The 22,418-nt window shown below is 40.8% G+C and overlaps 1 protein-coding gene across 1 annotated transcript in view; it reads right to left on the reverse strand.

The window, feature by feature from the left end:
• LOC138605301 (butyrophilin-like protein 2) overlaps nt 1-22,418 on the reverse strand; it is a 123,081-nt gene that overhangs the window by 65,288 nt on the left and 35,375 nt on the right. Inside the window, exon 5 of the mRNA XM_069677441.1 lies at nt 6,899-7,177. Coding sequence (XP_069533542.1) covers nt 6,899-7,177 — 279 coding nt within the window. The remainder of the gene's footprint in view (nt 1-6,898; nt 7,178-22,418) is intronic.

Genomic DNA, 22,418 nt, shown 5'->3' on the forward strand with positions numbered 1-22,418 from the left:
TATAAATGTGGACGACTAAATAATAAAAACAGCGTCAGTATGAGGCAGCACAGTTCAATATCAAACTACATCCTCCAGAAACTGAACATGATCACCTCCATGAAGGAGGAGTTATTACAGCACTGCTGTATTAGCCTGCATTAGCTTTAGCATTAGCATTAGCTCGGTGTACCTAATAAACCGGACTCTGAGTGTGTAGTTCAGTGTGTAACTGTACCTGACACACTCTGGCTGAGCACCTGAAGAAATAGAAAGAAGCAACACATGCTCGTCCCAAATAATGTTAACAACACAAATATGTCAATAAAAAAATAAGTCACATTATATTTGACTTTAGCTGCTAAATATTCACATGTATTTACAGCGTAAAAGAAGGGCTTTTATTTTCTTAACGTCCATGTCGATGATGATAACGTTTGGTTTATAGACTGCTAAGAGCTTTTTCATGTCACACACACACACACACACACGCACGCAGGGGAAAGTTGGGGTTCAGTGTGTTGCTCAAGGACACTTCAACATGTTGGACAGGAGGAGTCGGGATTGAACCACCGACCCTGTGATTGATGGACGGTCTTTGCTCAGCATGAGCTGATTTTCTGTCATGTTGTCTGGACTGTTACAGTTCTCTTTATTCAGGCCTCAGACAGAAGTCTATAAGAACTTTTGTGTTTTTATTCGGATTTAAAAACAGAAAAGATTTGAGAGCAAAACTTTCACACTGAAAGCAAAAAATAGATTTGAGCCAAAAAGTCAAAACTGCACTCAATTTATATGCAAGTAAAATACATTTGTGATTTAAAATGTATTCATGAAAAAAAACAAACTCTTAGTTAGCAAGTCTTCCTTGCAGTTGAGTTGAATTTGTGGGCGGGACCAACACTGAAAGACGCGTCTCTATTGGCCAGTCTCGATCAGAGAGACACTCCGCAACATCCACCGTTTGGCTACTAGAGATTTTGCAAACTAAAGTTTTAATTGTCAAACAAAAAGTATTTTTTCCATCAGGACATTTTCATGAAAACAATATTTTTTTCACTGGCAGTGTGAAAATGTTTGCTCTCAAACTATTCAGTTAGACTGTAAAATAAAAACAGTAAAGTCACCTCACAGAAGTCTCTCGTCGGCCTCCAGCTCATCAAACATGCTGCTGCTCAGATTTGACCTCATTATAGGAGAAGAAAACACAAACAGAAACTTCCATTCTTCACTCGCTGCCTGTGAGATTTACAGTTTCACATTTCAGAACAAAGCTCAGAAATACATCACAGACATTTGAACTTTTTCTGAGACCATCAGGCTGTTCTGGTCCGAGCTCCTCAGCTTTGAACACGTTTATAAAACTGGCTTTTATTGGAAGTTTACTTTAATCAGGTCCAAAATCAGTGCATAAGTATAAAAGAGACGCAAATATCATCAGAAAGATTTAAAAAGAACAAAAGAAACGCAGAACAGAGTGCAAGACATCATCATTCTTCCTCAACAACATTCAGACAATCATTTTGCTTTGAAAGCTTCACAAGAGTTAAACTCAGAGTTCATTTATTCTCACTGAACAGAATGATTCATTAATATCACTTCTGTCAGCATTTAAGGCCACTTTCTCTCTTCTGTTGTCACCTCGTTAACTCCAATCTGTCTCTGACCTCTGTCTCATCCCGATCACTGTACAGGTGCTCCAGCTTTTATTGTGAAGGACTGACAGTGTTGCATGTTAAGGTGCAAGGTGGTGTATAAAAATGTTCTGTGTCTTTGTTACATATAAATCTCAAAGAGCGACAGTATGCTGTAATGAAGAGATAAGTTTAGATCTTAGATAAATGTTCTGACAGTATAAAACTATTTTCCACTCTTTTGGTGGATTTTAAAAAACAGCTACGCTTAAAAAAACGACTTCCTTCAGTTTTTGTCTGAACACATCTGAAGGTAAAAGTCCAGTTACATAAACATGTGGTGCAAATTTCAACACAATTTCCATAAATTGGCATCCTGCCTGAAGTAAGTGAGGAGCAGCCAAAATGTCCTCACCATCACACAGCACGGTCTGAACCTCAGACTGGTTCTCACACAGTTTAACAACAACACACACAAACTGGAGCAGCCGACTTCACAGCACATGTAAAGCTGGTCGTCTTGATCAGTTGGTTTCTATGTATTATCAGGCGGCTGTTTGAGGGACTGCTGTCCTTCCTGTAGGATCAAAGGAATTAGAGTCAAAGTTCTATTCAAGACAATCACAACTGACTCCATCGACTCTGAGTGTAAATACAAGCTGAATACTGCACGACTGAGGAGGTCAAACTACTGTCAGGACTGTGAGCTGGAGACACACAGGAAGACTCTGTTGTGTTGATTATTAATCCTGAATATTATCATTCAATATATGATATAAATGTACCTGTCTTGTGTTGCAAAGCTTGACAACAAGGACAACTAGAACAAGAACAACAAGAGCATAACTCCAGCAACGATCCATCCAGCAGAGAACGCAGAGGACCCACCTGAAACAGAGAACATAGAGTTGTTGTGACTCTCAGAGTGTAACTGCAGATCACACACAGCAGACTGGACGTCACAGCCGACACAAAGAGAACAACTAAAGGTGAGCATCCTCCTGAAATCTAAGCTGTCAAACTGTGTGCAGATAAAAGCAGCACTGGGATGAATCTCAGCAGGAACAGTGATGTTAGCTCTGATCTGATGCTCAGTCTCCTCCTGCTCGGCTGCACAGCTCACAGGTTGCTTTTGGTTTTGGTCTCAGTAGTGAGGAGGGGGATGTTGGAGCTTCGTCCTGTTTCTGAGACGAGCTGCTCATCAGGAGGAAGAAGGTTTGAATCTACGTAGACTGTTTACAAGTCAGGCTCTGAGCACAGAAAGAAACATTTAAAGCTTCTTTACTTTAGTGTTTGAGAAAAATTGTTTTTACTTCACTTCATTTATCAGACAGAAAGTCACAAGTTACTCTTATGTTAAAAAACACACAATCAACATATCGAAACATCTGATGCCCTATCCTTGTCTCTTATCGGAAGAATAAATTCAATAAAAATGACATTGCTTCCAAAATTCTTGTATCTTTTCCAGTGCCTCCCCATTCTCATTCCTAAATCCTTTTTTAAAGCTCTTGACTCTTTAATCACATCCTACATTTGGAATGGAAAACATCCCAGATTACGTAAAGCATTTCTTCAAAGGCCTAAGCAGGCTGGAGGAATGCCTCTTCCTAATTTCCAATTTTATTATTGGGTAGCAAATATCCGCTGTTTGATGTACTGGATGTACTTTCACCTTGAACCCTGTTGTCCTGTTTGGGTAACAGTGGAGGTTTGTGCTAGTGGTCCAATATCTTTACCTGCCCTATTGGGTGCTGCCCTTCCACTAGCCTCGGACATTCCCAACAGTAACCCCGTGGTAAAACAGACTTTGCGCATCTGGACCCAATTCAGAAAACATTTTGAATTGCAGACTATTTCACTTCGAAGTCCTATCGCAGGCAACCACCTCTTTGTCCCCTCAATGGCTGACGGTGCATTTAAGATTTGGCACAAAAAGGGCCTAAAATGCCTTGCTGATCTTTTCATTGATAATCACTTTGCCTGTTTCTCTCAACTGAGGGAAACCTTTGGTATTGACATCACTCATTTCTTTAGATTCTTACAAGTGAAACATTATGTACAGGGTTTAATACCACGCTTCCCTCATAAACCTTCAGGCAACCAGGTTGATATATTTCTCTCTGTCAACCCAACATCAAAAGGTGTTATGTCTAACCTCTATAACCTTATTTCAAAGTTGCACTGCCCTTCACTGGCTGCTATTAGATCAGCTTGGGAACAGGACTTAGATTCTACTTCTACAGATCACACATGGGAATCAATCCTTTACCGCATACATTCTTCTTCTATGTGTGCCCGACATGCTCTTTTACAATTTAAAGTTGTTCCTCGCATCCATACATCCAAAACTAAACTAGCTCGAATGTATCTGGACGTTGACCCCACATGCGATAAATGTAGAGGCGCACCTGGCTCACTTCTGCACATGTATTGGTCATGTCCTGCTTTAGTTACATTTTGGACATTATTCTTCCAAACTATCTCAGAAATCCTTCAGCATCAATTTGAACCAAATCCTTTGACTACTTGCCGAAAGCGAAACTGAATGTGTTGGCCTTCACGTCTTTGCTGGCTCGGCGGGCCATCTTACCGAAGTGGAAGGATTCTGCTCCTCCCTCCCACTCACACTGGATTAGAGACACAATGACTTGCATGAACTTAGAGAAAATCCGTTACACTACCCGGGGAGCAGGAAATACATTTTACAAAGTATGGCGCCCCTTCCTGACATTTTTTGAGAAACCCCCGACAGTCATCTCTGAGTAGCCTCTTATTTCATTTTGAATTTTATTATGTATTTTCTTAATTGTCCTTTCCTTTTTCCTCCTTATAATTTTTGCTTGTGGTTAATTTAGTTATTATTATTATTATTATTATTATTATTTATATTATTTATATTATTATTTATTTAATTTTCTTGGGCTGGGCGGAGGGATGGGGGCGGGGTTCACTCTACATCCTACTCATTTACCTGATACTCAAATATTACAGCTTGCTTTTTCAGTCACTATGAAGAACTTAAGTGTCTTTGTATGGTTGTCTATAAAGTTAACTGTACCACCATTTTATAATTCAGAACATGTGTTCTGTGATAAGTTGTTTTGTTTGGGTGTCTGATTTGTTTCATGTTTTGTGACATGGATGAGTGGTGTTGTTATATGGGGGAAGAAAGGAAACAATATTTCATTGTACATTTTACATGTTCTTCATTGCTGACTATCAATAAAAAGACATTTGAAAGAAACATCTGAGTTTTTCTTTCAAGTCCCTCTAGGTACAGTGACATTAACATACGGCTCATGTCCTGCTGCTCAGTAATGTAGAGGAAGTGTTTGTCTCTGCTGCTGAATAAATTAAACCATAAATTAAAGCCTGTATGTTTCACTATGCTATCAAACTATTACTCAGAACTATTGTTGTAAATATTAAAAGTCAAAGTTTGGTCCTAGTTTTTATAATAAGATCTGTTTCTAGTTAATAAACTATTAAAATCTTTGAACATCTTCAATGTCCTTGTTGATGTTTGTGATTCATGAATCACTCAGCTGCTGTAATTCTGCTAATTCCCACTTTATCAATAAATACTCTCTCTCATCCGACTGTAAATTACAGCTAAAAAACATCAGATAGATTTGATTTTTTTTTTGGTTGAACATGACAATAATAATTATTCAATCAATAAACCTGTTTTCTTCACAGGGGCTCAAAAAAGTGACTAATTCTCAGGATTTTAGTCTCTAAATCGTCCCTGTGAGGGTTTTCCATGTGACCTCAGGATCAGGTCGAAGCAGCTGTTTTTTAAAGCTTCTCTGAGGAACTTTTGGTTTGTGTTGATTTTGGCGCCCCCTGTGGACAAAGTTGTCCCTCTTATCTCTTTGCTGATCTTGTCCTGAACATCTGTAAGAAGAGTTTTTTTAACCAAAAATTATATCCAGCTTTTTTTTAACACTAAAACAAGTCACTCGCTGTGAATCCAGTAGAAATACAGAACAGGGCTGATTTGGCAGCACAGAGTTAACAGCCTCGTCTGACACTACCCCCCCTAAGTTCTTGTGTGTGGAATGAGCTCGTTGTGTGGCTGATCAGAATGATCTCACATTCTCTCTGTTGTTCTCCAGACACTCTGACGCTTCCTGTGATCTCTGCAGATTCATGAAGCTCAGTCTCAGTCTGCGTAAAACTGAACTTTAACTCAGCTTGAAAACAATTGTGCAGACGTCTTCATCACATCTGGCTTTGCTTTCAGTCTGTTCACACATTAAATGTTACAAAGCAAATTAAATGATGTAAATATAAAAACAAAAGGAAGAATCTCAGCGTTGGCTGGCGGCTCTGTAACTGCCTCTGTGAACACTTCTGCGTTATATTTTATACCTCCAACAATAAAAACGCCCAATTCAGAATTTAATTTACCCCCACAAAGGGCGAAGGAGGGTAAAAGAAGAGCTGGTGGCTTTGACAGCAGAGAGGATGAAGGAGGTAAACTGTGTCCCTGCTGGTTTTCTAACGGACTGCTTTCCCTGAGACAGAGATCAATGTGTTTCTATCAAAGCAGCAGCTGTTCACACATTCACAAACATATTTAAGGTGATTTTCAAGTCGCATCTCATCTTTACTGCACAGACAATGATTGTATAAGTGAGCACTAACAAAAGCCACATATGTAAAAATGTTGATGTAAAAAAATAGTTTTCAAGCTCGAGTGGAGTCGGGTTTGATCTCACTCGAGCAGAAACATAACGCTTTCTAATTCTTCCTGAGGAAATACTCAATATTATCAAGAATTTCGAACTATGGCTATTTTAACCACTGCATTAATGTCCTGTAGAACACTACACATTATGAGAATGAAATACTTTTTACAGTGACGATCCAACTCAGGTAACGGTTAAAATACTCACATGGAGGCAGACTGAAGGACTCTCATGTCGACCTTTAACTTGGATTCTTATTTAATATTACAACGGCGATTGTTGATCACCAAAGTCATAATTTATTTCTATCTGACTGGACATTTGGGCTCTAGTCGCCATATAACAGTGCAGTATTCTTATTTAGAGATATTAAATCGTCAAAGACCCCAAAATTTCTATTTACCGCCGGTCATATTAGAAAGACTGTTTCACCCCAAAAGGTGCCAGGAGCAACTAAAGGGCAAAATACCTGGATGTGATAATCTCATCAATTTGTACCATTTTGAGCAAAAGCACTTTGAGTTCAGTCTGAACCCAGTAAAAGTTTAAAATGATCTTTAAGTTAAATCACTATAAGGAGAAACTCACCATGGATGTACATAGAGATCTCATCCTCAATCTGGTGGCAGATCTCCTCCTGAGTGACGACACAGCTGTAGTGGTCGGTCTTTGTCACAGTAGTTTGGAGGATGATGTCGTACCTGCCTCCTCTTTCTGTGACCTGTGGTTCTTTAGCAGGAAGGATGTTTTCAGAACTGTTCCGCCACTCCACTTTAGGTTTAGGAGAAGCTCCTCTGACAACACACTGCAGCAGAGACCAGTCCTTTGTTTCATTAAGTATCTTGACATCCGGCTTTGGACATGTACCTGTGTAAGAAGTATAAACAATACAGACAAAAACAAACGAGCTAAATATACGGCTCAACAACACATCCAATAATCTTTTCCACAGGGCATGATGTGATGAAGGACCAATCAGCAGCCCTCTACATCATAACACAGCTGCTTGGTGTGGTGGAGTGTCCTTTGGTCATCGTTAAAGGGCAGCAGACACACAGACTTCACCTTATGGAGGAACTTTATTAAAAGGCTTGTTGGACTTTACATTGAGTGAGTAAAGTGAGTTGTCAAATCCCTCGTCTTCTTTGAACTTAGAGTTAATATAAAGTCATATAATGTAGGTTAAGGATGACATCACAGTTTCCTCTTGCTTGTTAGAGATCGTTAGAGGCCTGTTAATGATATAAAGTGTTCTGTGTATGTTGGCGAGTTTACTGTATCTTACTGACAACTTACATCTGTCCATCGTTCTCTGACAGACTGAATAATTTGTGGTTTTATTGGCTAGACTTTAGTTTTCTATCATTTAGTTATTTTGTTTAACACTGATAATGAGTAAACCTACTGCTACAGCAGAGACACAAATGGGCTTTAGGTGTTTTTATTTGGCTGCTAGATTTAATCTTTTGAGTCTATATCTGAGTTTCTGTGCAGAATATGTCCAACTTTGATTTATCTAACTGCTAACTTTGATTTTATTTTCACAGTTAATCTGACTCTCTGAAGGCATAAGATTAGTTTATCTTGTGTTATGTTTTTATAATATCAGATATTTTTAACTTGCAAACTAAACTACATTTTTTTTATTTTTATATATATATACTTTTTTTTTTAAAGATTATTTTTTTTGCTTTTTGCCTTTATTCGATAGGAAAGCTGAAGAGAGACAGGAAATGTGGGGAGTAGAGCGTGGGGGCTGACATGCACAAATGATCGGCAGACCGGGAGTCGAACCTGCAATCAGTACGACGAGGACTGTGGCCTCTGTATATGGGGCGCCTGCTCTACCGACTGAGCCAAACCAGCGCCCCTATTTTTATATATTTATATTTGTTGCAACAAATAAAGTGAGCATCAATGAGGGTATATTAGAAACACCTCTCTGCATCTCAACTAAAATAATGAATCATCAAAACAAGCTGCAGTCTGCAGAAAGACTTTAAAGTTGATCAACATCCCTCTAAATGATTGTAACAGAAACTGATCAGTGTAACCTTGATGTCTGATTTTCTGCAGAGCTGTTGAATAACGCTGCTTTAGTTTGAGATTGTTGTCTTCAGTTAAATCAAATCAAAGGATGATGTCCAACACAGAGAGTCATAAAGATTTGAACGGTTTGTGAATCAGGCCTGTGGATGTTTACTCAGCACATACATGTGACAGGTAGTGCGTGACATCTTCATAATCAGGACTCACCTGCGATGTTTTCCACTGTTCTGTCCTTTAAGAAACAATCTAAAAGGAATACATAAAATAATAAAGGTTAGTGTTTGTTGCATATCATCAGCATGGCACAGAGGTAATACTGGCATAAAAATAATCTGTTATCCCTTTTAGAAGACATCTAAAACTTAAATTAAAAAGCCACTGTCTCTGATTGCACAAACGAGCTTCCTGGAGGAGGCTGGTCTGAGTCAGTCCTGGATGATAAGAGTCAAAGAGTCTCCTCTGATCAAATAATCAGGATATGTTTGACTTTTTACTGTTGGTGGAGCAGTTTGTCTAACAAAACTGATCATCATCTTCCCTTGTTGACCTGAAAGAATTAGACATAATGGGATATGCTTACTTGTAGCATTGAGGCAGATAAGAAAAATAATTCCACCCACTTATCTGTGTCTCAAATATAATTCTACAGCCGACAGCCTTAGCTTAGCTTAGCTTAGCTTAGCACAAACACTGGAAACAAAGGGAAAGAGCTAGCCTTGCTCTTTATTCTACCAGCACCTTTAAAAAAACTAAAAAAACTAAAGCATCAAAAAATGTGAGTTTGTGGTTTTCACAGTGTAGTAAAGTGAATTCTCCTCTTTAGTTGTTTTTTTTGTTTGAATTAAACAAACTAGAAAAATATTAAACTGTGTTAAAGAAATACTCACCAACAATAAGCTCAACGCGGGATTTTATTTCTGACTGATCAAGGTGAAAGATGCAGGTGTAGTTTCCTGTGTCAGCCAGCTTTGTTCCTTTGATAACGATGGAGGCATTACCATTCTGTAGATCGTTCTCAAAATGAGATACCCGTCCTTCGGACCGATCGATCCGACCTGCATCGTACAGGTACACCTCCCTCACCTCACCGTCTTTCTTCCAGACAAAGAAATCTCCCTTAATGTTCGTAGAGCCGAAGGAACAGGGTAAAATGGCATCACTGTCTTCTTCCACGGTAACTTTGATGACAGCCGGCCCTGAAAGACAAAAACATCTGGTAATTATTGTGTTAACATGCAGAGTCATCATGTAAGAAAGAATAAGATAAGATGAATAAGACAAGTAAAACCACACAAACAGGTATTTCTGGTGGGTTGAAAAAATAAGCACGCGTGGGAGAGAGAGAGAGAGAGAGAGAGAGAGAGAGAGAGAGAGAGGGAGAGAGAGAGGGAGAGAGAGGGAGAGAGAGAGAAGAGAGAGAGAGAGAGAGAGAGAGAGAGAGAGAGAGAGAGAGAGGAGAGAGAGGGAGAGAGAGGGAGAGAGAGAGAGAGAGAGAGAGAGAGAGAGAGAGAGAGAGAGAGAGAGAGGGATGGTAAGTGAAAGAGAGAAACATACCTTTCTCTGGATTCACTCAGATATGGTCACTAAGCCTAACACATTAAACTCAAAACATCACCTGGGCTTGTTCAAAAGCCTGAGAATAAAAGCATCCAGATGATTACGAGTTGGTTTGCAGCCGATTTTCTCGTCTTTGTCCCTTCAGGCTGAATTCACCTTAACAACTGTAACACCTGCCCGCCTCATGACAACAAGCTGGCACGCTAACAGAGATAACATAATGGTGGGAAAATCTTCATGTGCTGATGTTTCAGATACAAAAGAAGAAAGGACAAGCCTGAACTACTTCACGATGTCTCTGTCATGAAGCCCTGTCACCTCCCTCCTCACCTCAAACGACCTGACAAGAGGAAACAGGAGCAGAGACAGAGCGGACGGCTTGCTTTACTTTGGGAGGACATATTGTAAACAGAAATAATGATCCTGCACAGATTATCACAGCTGAGAGTTTGTAACAAGTGTGCTCTGAATTATTCAAACATCTGATTCTGACACCTTTAATGTGACGTTTTCCACAAAACAATGTCTTTACTTTAAGAGAATTAATCCCCTTTCACACATGCACTGCACTCCTGAAAATGTCCCCTCATCGTCTGGGTGGGCTGCATGTGTGAACGCAAACAGATGAATTATAGACCCTGACTATATGCAGACTTTTCCCTGCAGCCTCCTGGTAAAATGTCTGCAAGAAGTCGGGGTGAGCCGATGTGTGAACGCAGCAGGTAACAGTCGGGAACATTCACCATGAGGGAGTGGGCGGGGTGACGACGTTTACATCATGTGACCGGTGTGAAACCAGAAGAGCGACACATAACGGGATGATTAAAACATCCTAGGTTTAAGAAGAAGGATCGTTTCCAAGGCGACAGCAAAGATGTCTGCAGACTGGAGAGAGGAAGAGATTCAGGAGCTTCTGGCTGTGAGGGCCGACGCTGAACTTGTTCGCCAGTTGCGAGGACCATGGCGTACTGTTTACGTCATGACCCCTCGAGTTGAACGTCTGAACGTCTTTAACCTCTTTTCAATCTGCGTAAATGAGGTTACAACATCAAAGAACACAAATGTGTTTAATAATTCTGATGATTTGTTTCATTTAATGTTGAATGAGGGACATAATTCATTATTGTGATGTCATTTCTGCGTCATTATGCGGCGGTTGTTTCATACAAAATATCATAAGTATGACGCGATTAGGGCTGTGCTGCTAACAATGGCTGTATATAAAGATGGACGACATGACAGCTCCCGAAAAGTGAAGCCACAACCTCTCTATCGCCCCCTGCTGACTGGCTGCAGTATAGGTCATATATAGCCAGCTCCTCAGGTCAGGACTCAGCTGTACACCTACATCTAAAGGACAAAGGACACTCCTTTGAAGACAGCAAGGTTCACATCCTGGCCAGAGAAGAAAGCTGGTTTGAGAGAGGTGTCAAGGAAGTCATCTGTGTTAAGCTGGAAAAACCCTCCATCAACAGAGGTGGTGGCCTGAGACACCACCTATCACCCACTTACAATGCAGTGCTGACTTCTCTGAGATCACACTCACACTCAGGATCATGTGAGCTTATCGACCCATCAACAAGAGGGGACTAACTCATTTATTTGCATTGTAGAGGATAAAAAATGTAATGATTGTAAATCAGTGAAATATGTAAACTTTAAGTCTTTAAATTGTCTGTGAAAAAACTTTTAAACCAACATGGAATGTTTTTTAAAACCTCTTTTCTGGGTACCTCGGCTCTACTTACAATACTAGAAAATACTATATAAGAGTATAAATACTACACTGCAGCACTCTTTGCATCCCTGTTACTTCTTATTCCTTCCTTAATGCCTGGCCCGTTATTTTGTTTGTTGTTTTCCTCCTGTATTAAACTACTCGTTATATATTTATTGTTGCTAATGTTCAGCTTTCTTGTCCTTGTTTTAGCTGTATGTCTGTGTATCCTCTAAACATTCTCCTTCTAAGAGCCACACCTTGCTGGACTCCTTCCTTGTGCATTAAACACGTTTCCAGTAAAGTTTCATCTGATAAAAAAGTCACATTTGATTGTTTTCTGTCCGCATTTATGTTGTTTAATTTTGCCTTTTTTATTTTTATGTATTAATATATTAATTAGGGAGAGAAAAGAGAGCTGAAAAATAACCTGCAGTTTATTTCGATATTATATTGATTTACTGTTTCTGAACGTGCTGAACAAAAACAAGAAAAACAAATTTACATTTTGTAAACTCGATTTTTTTCTCGTTATAGTTTTGCTTCCTAGTTAAGCTTGTTCACAAAACTGCTCCAGGAAGCAGCCAGACGAACAAATATTTTGTTTTGACAGCGAAGAGTCAAAAGTTTAAATCGGTGCAACTATCCATGTTGCAGCCAATTTAGACTTGTGTATGTTTGTGTGCGTGAATGTGGGTGTGTGTTCATGATAGGCACTATGGTTGCTATTGGTTACCTGCACCGCTGTGGGCATAGGTGGTGATTAGTCACATGGAGGCTAGATAGGGGAGACACAGGTGATCAGTGATTAGGAAAATGAGAATCAGGGGAAGCCACACAGTTTTTCAACCGTGTCTGTGTGTGTCGAGAAAATGAGTTTTTGGTACAGTCGTTTTACACCCGTCTTTTTGTAGGTGTTATTAATGTTTTGATCTAATAAAGTGTTAAACGCATACGATGGAGGACCTCATTTTTTACACACCAGCATGAGTTGGAAAGGCTTCAAGTTCCCTCAAGCGGCATTTTTTGTGGCTCGATTGCCGCTACATTTTGTTGAAAAACTCAGCTTCTTGCTGCGCTCCACCGGACTCCGTGCAACAGCTGATTCCACTCAATTGAATGCAGACACAGCGACAGCCTGGGAAAAGCAACGCCGAAGAATCACGGTAGGACTGATTGAGAATTGTTAAGCCCTGTGGAAGAGATTGGCCTTCTCACAAAAGGATACAGGTAAATCCTGCTGCAGTTCAAATAAAGCCTTCGGCTCGTAAATCAGTCAAAATGAGTGACGTTGCTGCAGCTGTCAATCAACGTGATAAAAGACCGGTCAAACTCACCTTTAAAGCCATGGAAGCAAAAATAATATCACAACAAAAGGAAAGGAATCTCAGAATAAAGAAACTGCATAAATTAACAAAGGAAGTTGGACAACTCATGACTTCAAAGGAAAATGCGTCTGTTGTGCAATCGATGCGTGAAGTCTTCTTAAAGCTGTGTGTGGAAAGCAATGAGTTGCATCAATCATTGAGATCGTTAATACCTGAGGATGAAATGTTAAAACAAGATGAGTGGGTTGAAACTCGAATGCGACATAATAAAGAAATATTACGAAAAATGGAAGAGTGGTTGCTTGATTAAAAATGAACAAGATGACTATGGTGATGCAAATATGTTTAATGATGATGTCGCTGCAAATACAAACGTGCTGAACGATGATGCTGCTGCAAATATGCTTAATGATGATGTCGCTGCAAATTCAAGTGTACTGGGTGATGCTGCTGCTGCTTCTGTGTTTAATGACAAAGATGCTCCAAACGTGGTCACTGACGGTATTGCTCCTGGTGACAGCATTTCTAATGTTGGTCGTAAAACATGTTCATCTGCTGGCCGCTCCAGCAACAGGTCTTCAAGGTCCTCAGCCGCCTCTGCCCGTCTAAAAGCAGAGGCTGAAAGGGCTGCTCTCCTTGCTGTGGCAGCTGCCTTAAAAGAAAAACATGAATTGGAAGCTCAGGAGGAGCAAATCAGGCAGAAAAAGGAGCTTCTTGCATTACAAAGCCAAATTGCTGCTCACACTGCAAGGGTTAATGTGCTGAAGTCCGGAGAATCGGATGTTCAGAGCTCCGGAGCCCATTCTAATGGAATGAATTCATATCTGGAAAGGTCAAAACGCAAATCATCTCTCAGACCCTCTGCTGTAGAATTTGTTCCAAAAGTTCTAACCTCCAGTTCCATCATTCACCATTAGGAGGCAACAAGGCTGCAATGCCAATGGAGGCAAAGCCGAAACATTCAAACTCCCAGTTCCATCATCTACCACTAGGAGGCAGCAAATCTGCCATGTCAATGGGTGCACGGCCCAAGGAAAGCTTTGTACAGGATGGAACAGGGGTTCATGCTCTGAATCCAAACCCAAGCATGTCTCAAGGACTTCAGGAAACATATCATGTTCATCACACCCAAGAACCCACCACCTGTTTTAAGCAGGAATCCATTCAATGTAATGACCTAATGCAAACCAGCACGGATCAAGGCAAATTTCTTGCCATAATGCAACGGCAAAACGACATTACAGCTCTTCTGGTGCAGCAGCAGTCCTCATTGTCACTGCCACCAAGATATATACCAACCTTTGATGGAGACCCACTCGAATACAGTACATTCATCAGAGCATTTCAGCACGGAGTGGAAGGAAAGGCAGCTAGCAGCATAGACCGCCTATATTTCTTGGCGCAATATACAAAAGGACAACCAAGAGAAGTGGTTAAGAGCTGTCAACACATGCCACCTGACAGGGGATATCAAAGAGCAAGAGAACTCTTACAAGAACGCTTTGGAAGTGAGCAAAAAATAACCAGTGCACACATGGAGAAAGCTCTTGGATGGCCACCAGTAAAATCAGAGGTCATCAAGGATTTGCAAGCTTTTGCATTGTTTCTCCGTGTCTGCTGTAATGCTATGGAGGATGTCAGTTACATGTCAGAGATGAACATGCCATCTAACATGCGTGCCATTATCCTGAAGCTACCTTATAAACTAAGGGAAAAATGGAGGAACACTGCTTATGAAATACAGGAGAAGCACCACCGTCAAGCAGGCTACAGTGATATTGTCAAATTTATTGAGAGACAAGTATCTATTGTTTCTAATCCAGTCTTTGGAAACATTCAGGATATAGCCATCTCATCACCAAATAATAAAAATGGAAACAAAGTTTTTCAGGCTTGCATCAAGGGAAGAGGAAGCAGTTTTGCAACTTCTGTGGCAGCTGTCAATTCTAAAACTGTGACCCAAATGCAAAAGGAGAAAAGCTTGCCTGATAAACTCCATAAAGGTGTTTTGTCTGCTGTGTGAAGAGGGTCACAAATTGGAGTCGTGTCCCAAGATGGAGAAGAAGTTACACCGAGAGAAAATAGACTTCTTAAAAGGGAAAGGTGCTTGTTTTGGGTGTTTATCTGTTGGACACATGAGCAAAGACTGTCATAGGCGTCTGACATGCAAATTGTGTAACCTGAAGCATCCTACCATCCTCCACATTCCTTCAAGAACAGAGATTAAATCAGAGGACACACAGCAGGAAACACCAGAGAACAGTCGTGTAGTTTCTCCCAAGACATGTGGCCATATAGGGGCCGGAGCACAGGATTGCGTCTTGGCAATTGTACCTGTACAGGTCAAGGTTAACAAAGGCAGCAAGATAGTAACCACCTATGCGTTCTTAGATCCTGGCAGCACAGCCACTTTCTGTTCTGAGCGACTCATGAGGGAGCTAAAGGTCAGAGGAAGAAGTGCCAAATTTCTCCTGACAACGATGAACCAAGAAAGGTTTGTTGACAGTCACATAATCTAAGGACTGGAGGTAGCTGCACTCAATAGTAACGCTTACTTTAAGTTGCCTGACGTGTACACACAGTACCAGATGCCTGTGACCCGTGATAACATCCCACGGCAGGAAGAGTTAAGTGCCTGGTCTCACCTAAACTCTGTTGAAATTCCCGTCATTGATGCCGATGTGGAGTTGTTAATTGGAACCAATGTTCCAAAAGTAATGGAACCATGGGAGGTGGTTAACAGTAATGGTGAAGGACCGTATGCCATCCGAACCCTATTGGGCTGGGTTATTAACGGGCTACTGAGAGGAGGCAGTGAGACTGAGAGCAGCTGTCACACCATTACAGCCAACCGGATATCCATCCACTAATATTGTGGAGTCCACTTCTATCAGCAGTGACGATCCTGAGGTCAAAGGAGAGGCCATAGTTAATACTGTGATCATCAAAGATGCACCAAATGCAACGACCCAGCTAATAACCTACTTCTCTTCATGGAAAAGGTTAAAGATTTCAGTAGCCTGGCTTCTCCAGCTGAGAAAGGCATTGCAGATGTTGAGTCAGAAGAGGAAGGAAATGAAGGCTTCTGTGTCGAGCAATGGGCTTGACATAACTCAACAAAGAAAGAAAGGCGACAAGGAGATGAGAACGCTCAGAGCCACATTGGGTGCTCAAAACTTGTCTCCTGAAGATATTTCTGCTGCTGAGCGGCCATCATTCAGTATTGCCAGCTGGAGAGGTTCAGTTGTGAAATCGCTGCACTGAAAGTTGGAACATTAGGAGTGAAGAGAAGCAGTCACATTTACAAACTCGACCCAGTGCTGGAAAATGGACTTTTGAGAATGGGAGGACGGCTTAGCAAAGCAGCTATGCCAGATGACATGAAACATCCAGTCATTCTTGCTAAAGATCAGCACATTTCCACTCTCATCTTACGCCACATTCATGAGCAGTTGGGACATTGTGGAAGAAATCACCTGCTCTCCAGACTTCGCCAACAGTATTGGATCACTAATGCGAATGCTGCTGTCAGAAGGCTCCTCTCCTCTTGTGTCATGTGTAGACGCTACAGGGGGAAGCTGGGTGAACAAAAGATGGTAGATTTGCCAAAAGAGAGACTTCAGCCTGACCTCCCACCATTCACAAATGTGGGTGTTGACTATTTCGGCAGGCCGCAGCCTCATTAAACGCTACGGTGTCATATTCACTTGTATGGCCAGTAGAGCAGTGCATTTGGAAATGGCATACTCGTTGGATACCAGTTCTTGCATCAATGCACTGCACAGATTCATTTCTAGAAGAGGCCAAGTATCACACATCAGGTCAGATAACGGAACCAACTTTGTGGGAGCAGAACGCGAACTGAGAGAAGCTCTGTCTGCTTTGAACCACAAGAAAATCCAAAGTGCGTTACTTCAGTCTGGAGTGAAATGGAGCTTTAATACTCCTGCGGCATCCCATCATGGGGGAGCATGGGAAAGAATCATTCGTATGGTCCGGAAGGTACTGAACTTGGTACTTCAGCAGCAACACATGGATGGTGAAGGATTGCAAACTCTTCTGTGCGAGGTAGAATCCATATTAAATGACCGTCCTCTTACAAAAGCCTCCGATGATCCCAAGGATTTAGAACCCTTAAGTCCAAATCACATCCTGTTGTTGAAAGGCAAACCTGCTTTACCACCTGGTCTTTTTGAGAAAAGCGACCTTTACAGCAGACGACGCCGGAGGCAAGTGCAATTCCTCGCAGATCTCTTCTGGCACAGATGGATTCGGGAGTACTTACCTCTGTTACAGGAACGACAGCGGTGGATAAAGGACAAGAGAAGCTTTGTTGCAGGAGATATTGTTCTGGTGGCGGACTCCACTGCTCCTCGCGGATCCTGGCTGTTAGGGAAGGTACTGCAGACCTTTCCTGACACACATGGACTGGTGCGGTCTGTCAAAGTTCAGACCGAGTACAATATATTGGAGCGACCGATTACGAAGATCTGTCTGCTGTTGGAAGCGGATTAAAGACTCTTGTAAAGACTCTGAGCTTGGGATCAAATCGACTCTGGACACACGAACATCATTGAAAAAAGAAGAAACTATTGTAATTGGCTTCAAATGTTCTATGGCATTGAATTGTTATGTTATTATACAGTAACAATTAGGGGCCGGTGTGTTGCAGCCAATTTAGACTTGTGTATGTTTGTGTGCGTGAATGTGGGTGTGTGTTCATGATAGGCACTATGGTTGCTATTGGTTACCTGCACCGCTATGGGCATAGGTGGTGATTAGTCCGATGGAGGCTAGATAGGGGAGACACAGGTGATCAGTGATTAGGAAAATGAGAATCAGGGGAAGCCACACAGTTTTTCAACCGTGTCTGTTTGTGTCGAGAAAATGAGTTTTTGGTACAGTCGTTTTACACCCGTCTTTTTGTAGGTGTTATTAATGTTGTGATCTAATAAAGTGTTAAACGCATACGATGGAGGACCTCATTTTTTACACACCAGCATGAGTTGGAAAGGCTTCAAGTTTTTTTGGTGGATCGATTGCCGCTACAAACCCAATTTACAAAACTGGTTTATAAAAATGAATTACACAGAACATTTGAAGAGGGGGATTGAAGTGAGTTAAAGGGAGAGGGGTGTGGAGTTTGGACAAGTATTAACTAAAGCAGACCTCAAGTTTCATCAAAAGCTCAGAGTGACATTTCATCTGTTCAGGCCGTAGTGACTCAAAATTTTGTAGTTTCGTCCCAGAGGCCCCTCGGCCCCACCCAATTATTTTTGCTATTTAAAAACTAGTTCAATTTTTCATACTGTTCATAATTGACAAGCACAAATAGGAATGAAAACAATGGGCTAATTTGATAAGACAAATTGAATCAGCTGATTAACTGTTTTATTTTACATTTTAAGATGAACAGAACACTTTGACCCCAAATGAGCCCCTAGAAAACAGAATCCAATTAAAAAGGTATTCAAACATCATGAACCGTATAAGAAATATAAAGTATAATATATAATATAACATAATATAATATATCAAATATACATTCAAACATGAGATCTGCCTCTTACCTGCGACCAGTCCTACCTCACACTACCACTATTGAATTTAGTTAAACACACAATGTCAGGAATCTACCAATATATTTATTTTAATCTATACTATTTTTCCTTCTTCATATCACCCCTCCCCTTTTCCTCTTTCTCCTTACTCTATGCACACACAACACTAATTCCACACACACACCACACACAAAATCTGTCGCAAATGTAACTGTACCGTGTTTCGCACACTGAGTACTACAGTTGGCTAATTGAAGTTAGCAAATGGTAGCCGACTGTAAACCTCTGCTAGCCGTCTAAATCGATGGCGAACTTTCTGTTCAATCAATCACTGCAGAGGTGGCAAAAGTGCTCACACTCTGTTCTTAAGTAGAAGTACTGATACTTGTGTAAAAAAAGACTCTGGTAAAAGTAGAAGTACTGATACAACTCCTCTACTCAAGTAAAGGTAAAAAAGTACACGCTCTGAAATTTACTTCAGTACAAAAGAAAAAAGTAGAAATGATTTTTTTTATGTCAGTTATACACAATACTTGTTTTGATAACTTGGCAAAATGAAAAACTAAAAATGAGTGCTGTCAGTCGATTAAATTTAATCTGATTAATCAGTTTTAGGCTTTGATTAATCACGATACATTGCCTTTGCCTTTAAATGACTCCATGTAAAAGTGATTATTACTGTATAAAATTAAGTTTTACATCAGTTTAAATATTTGCTTTAATTTTATCATTAAAGTGCACTATACAACTATATTATTGTTGCCTACCTACATTTTCTTTTTCTAGAATTTGCATTTGAACACACCATGATGACTTTTTTCGTTTACCGTCGCCTAATGGTCATTTTTATGAGCCGACCTTGAACACATCATAATATAACCTTATGGCACCTCGTTTAGTTCGCTAATTACCTTTTTATTCTGCGGATTTCAACACGGATAACTATTTTAAACTAACGGGACTTGCAACAATGTTTGAGTGCACTTAAGGAGGCTGCTTTAAGCAGACGACCTGTCCTGCAGCAGCAGCCAGAGGTGACGGAGCTGTTTCATCCAACAGACAGTGAAGGTAACGTGACTCTACTGGAGATAGAAGTTACTGAACAGACTGAAGGCTGCTGAAGACTGACTGGACCGCAGCTTTCTGTCTGTCTGATGCTGTCAGTCATTGCGGTGCTGTAATGTAATGAGAAGTCCGTATGTCTCTGATCATTGTTTTCTGATTGGCAGTTGGGCGCTAACTCGGGATAGTATGCAGTCAGTGCAGAGGTCTCACTCCCCACGTAATTCTGTGTTGTGCATTTCAGCGTGAGAAATACCATGTGTGGCGTGAGACCGTGAGAACTGGCTTAAATGCGTGAATCTCACGGCCATTGCGTTAGACTTTAGACCCCTGACTAATGTACAACACTTTGCATTTGATGCAACTTCCTTCTACTATTTAGCAACATATCAGGGGAATATATATTCTTTACACATGAAATGTACAAGTGAAGCTGAAAAATGAGTCAGTTGATCGGCAGAAAATGTATTGGCAACTACAGTATATTGATAATTAACTTTCAGATAGGCGTCATGTTGCCGTCGCTGACGTTTTCATGGAGCGGCACTTTGAGTTGTGACCTGTCGTCAAGATATGATTTGTCAAAGAAAAAAACAACAATCAAAAACAAACGCGGGGATGAAGCGCTCCTCGGCGCCTTGCTGCAGGTTTCCTGCCAGAGAAAAGCCTCACACGTGATCTGACGGTCTTCCAAAAAGTTCGCTTACAATGTCCGGAGAATCAGGTCGGGACAATTCCCGGAGTTGCCCTTTCACAATCAAAGCACACAACAGGAAATTGTCGTGTCTTCAGATGCCTCTGTTTGCTTTAGGCGACGGGTGCAGGAGGCAGGGCATGATGATAAGAAAACAGTCCAGCGGCTGTGGATGAGAGGAGAGTTGACGGCTGGAAGTCAAAGACGTGTTATTTTAGTTTACGTTCTGCCTGTTCAACAGTTGTTTGATAAATTACAGAAACACATTCAGGGTTGATTTGATGTTTTTTGTTTTTGTTGTTGTTATGATTTTGACGCTGGAGATTTTCCTTTGGTGCTGGATCAAACCTCTTTGGGGGGCGCCAAAAATGCAACATCAGTTCAATCTGTTCAAGTGTGGTCCTACCTCAGGCTAAATTAAAGGGGACATATTTTGGCTATGCGTTTGTAAACACAGGGTGCGTCTAATTGCTGGTGGATGTGCAACACGTGACTCTTCGTCGGTCAGAAGGAATACACAGGCATCCGAGGACTAGATTCAACAACAGTCTTTATTTCTCGATGGAACTGCAGTCTTTAAATAGTTGCACTCCGCATGACAGGTAGAGGATTGTGTGGTTGTGAATGTATAGGTGTGGTTCTGCAATAACAAATAAAATACAACAGAATATTACAAGGATGTAAAGTATACAAAAAATTACCACAAGAGTAAATGGAGCTGTATATATATATATGTGTATATGTGTATATGTATATATATGTATGTATATATATATATATATATATATATATATATATATATATATATATGTATGTATGTATGTATATATATATATATATATATATATATAATGGGTTTTTTTGTCGTCCCCCAAAATGTCCCGCGGGCCTGATGAGACCTCTGGTGGGCCGTATCTTTGACACCCCTGAATTACATTCAGACGCACACCGATCTTCACAAAACACGAAGTGAAACTTAGACTGAGCAGCGGGCGGGGCACACAGATAACAGGGAGTTTTCTACAGCGTTTTTGAATCACGTTGGTCATGTTTGTTTCGTTTTTTTAAAAATGTATACATATTTTAATTCAATTAGGATAGACCCAAAGGCAGCCTGTTCTGAACGGCCCATTTCAGAGGCAACCTTTTTAACAATGTAATTCTGGAAAAACAGGGAAATATGCAGTTTTCACTCATGTGATCTGTGCTTCCGTAATGTGTGACTTGAAAACTTCCGTTAGTATTTAAGTGAATCATGTGTGATGAATTTTGACAGAAGCAGATTTCCTGGTGAAATCTGGTCTAAACATAAACGTTAAATAAGTCTTCAAACTAACGGTGAAAAAACGTCACCTTGAACCAGTTTTAAACGTCTTTCAGCGGAAAAGGCGCACCGAGCTCGTTAGCTTATTCGATACGTGGGAGACAAAAACAAGAACAAACGTCAGGCGGAAGTTGTCTTACCGTTCACACCAGCAAACGTTATTCCAGAGAGATTCTCGAGACAGAGACACACGAGAAAAATAAGCTTCATCGTTGTCGATTAAGACTTCAAAGCCTTATCAAAGCTTACTCTACAAGACGAACAAACTTTACTTTCGCTTTTATTCTTCTTCGGTGTTTATTGGTGGTGGTTGGCAAACCAGCTGAGAAGTGCATTACCGCCACCGACTGGAGTGTTGAGCAAGCGATTAGACAGTTAAAAAAATAAAGAGAAGAAAAGCCTCCAGACGCCTTTAACATAATCAGTGTCTTTTAGAATACGGCTCCTGCCATACTAACTGTGACTGTGCGCTGATGAATGTTTTAGCAGCAGCTTTACTGAATGGTACTTGTAGGCCTGTGGAGAAGGACACAAAACAGCAGACTGGAAGACCACTATTATTGGCATTGTAACCATAAGTATGTGTCTGTTGTTGTTCATGTAACAAGAACATATGTTGTTGTTGCTCTCTTTGCCTGTCTCTATCCTGCATCTCCCTCTATCCCATTTTCAGCCCATCCAGTCGAGGCAGATGGCTGTTCAACATGAGTCTGGTTCTGCTCGAGGTTTCTGCCTGTTAAAAGGAAGTTTTTCCTTGCCAATGTGCCGAATTGCTAAGTGCTACTCATGGTGGATTCATGTTGGGCCTCTCTTTAA

This window comes from Semicossyphus pulcher, unplaced genomic scaffold, assembly GCF_022749685.1.
Source record: "Semicossyphus pulcher isolate SPU_LCO1_2020_fin unplaced genomic scaffold, fSemPul1.0.p SCAF_3, whole genome shotgun sequence".
Lineage (NCBI taxonomy): Eukaryota > Metazoa > Chordata > Actinopteri > Labriformes > Labridae > Semicossyphus > Semicossyphus pulcher.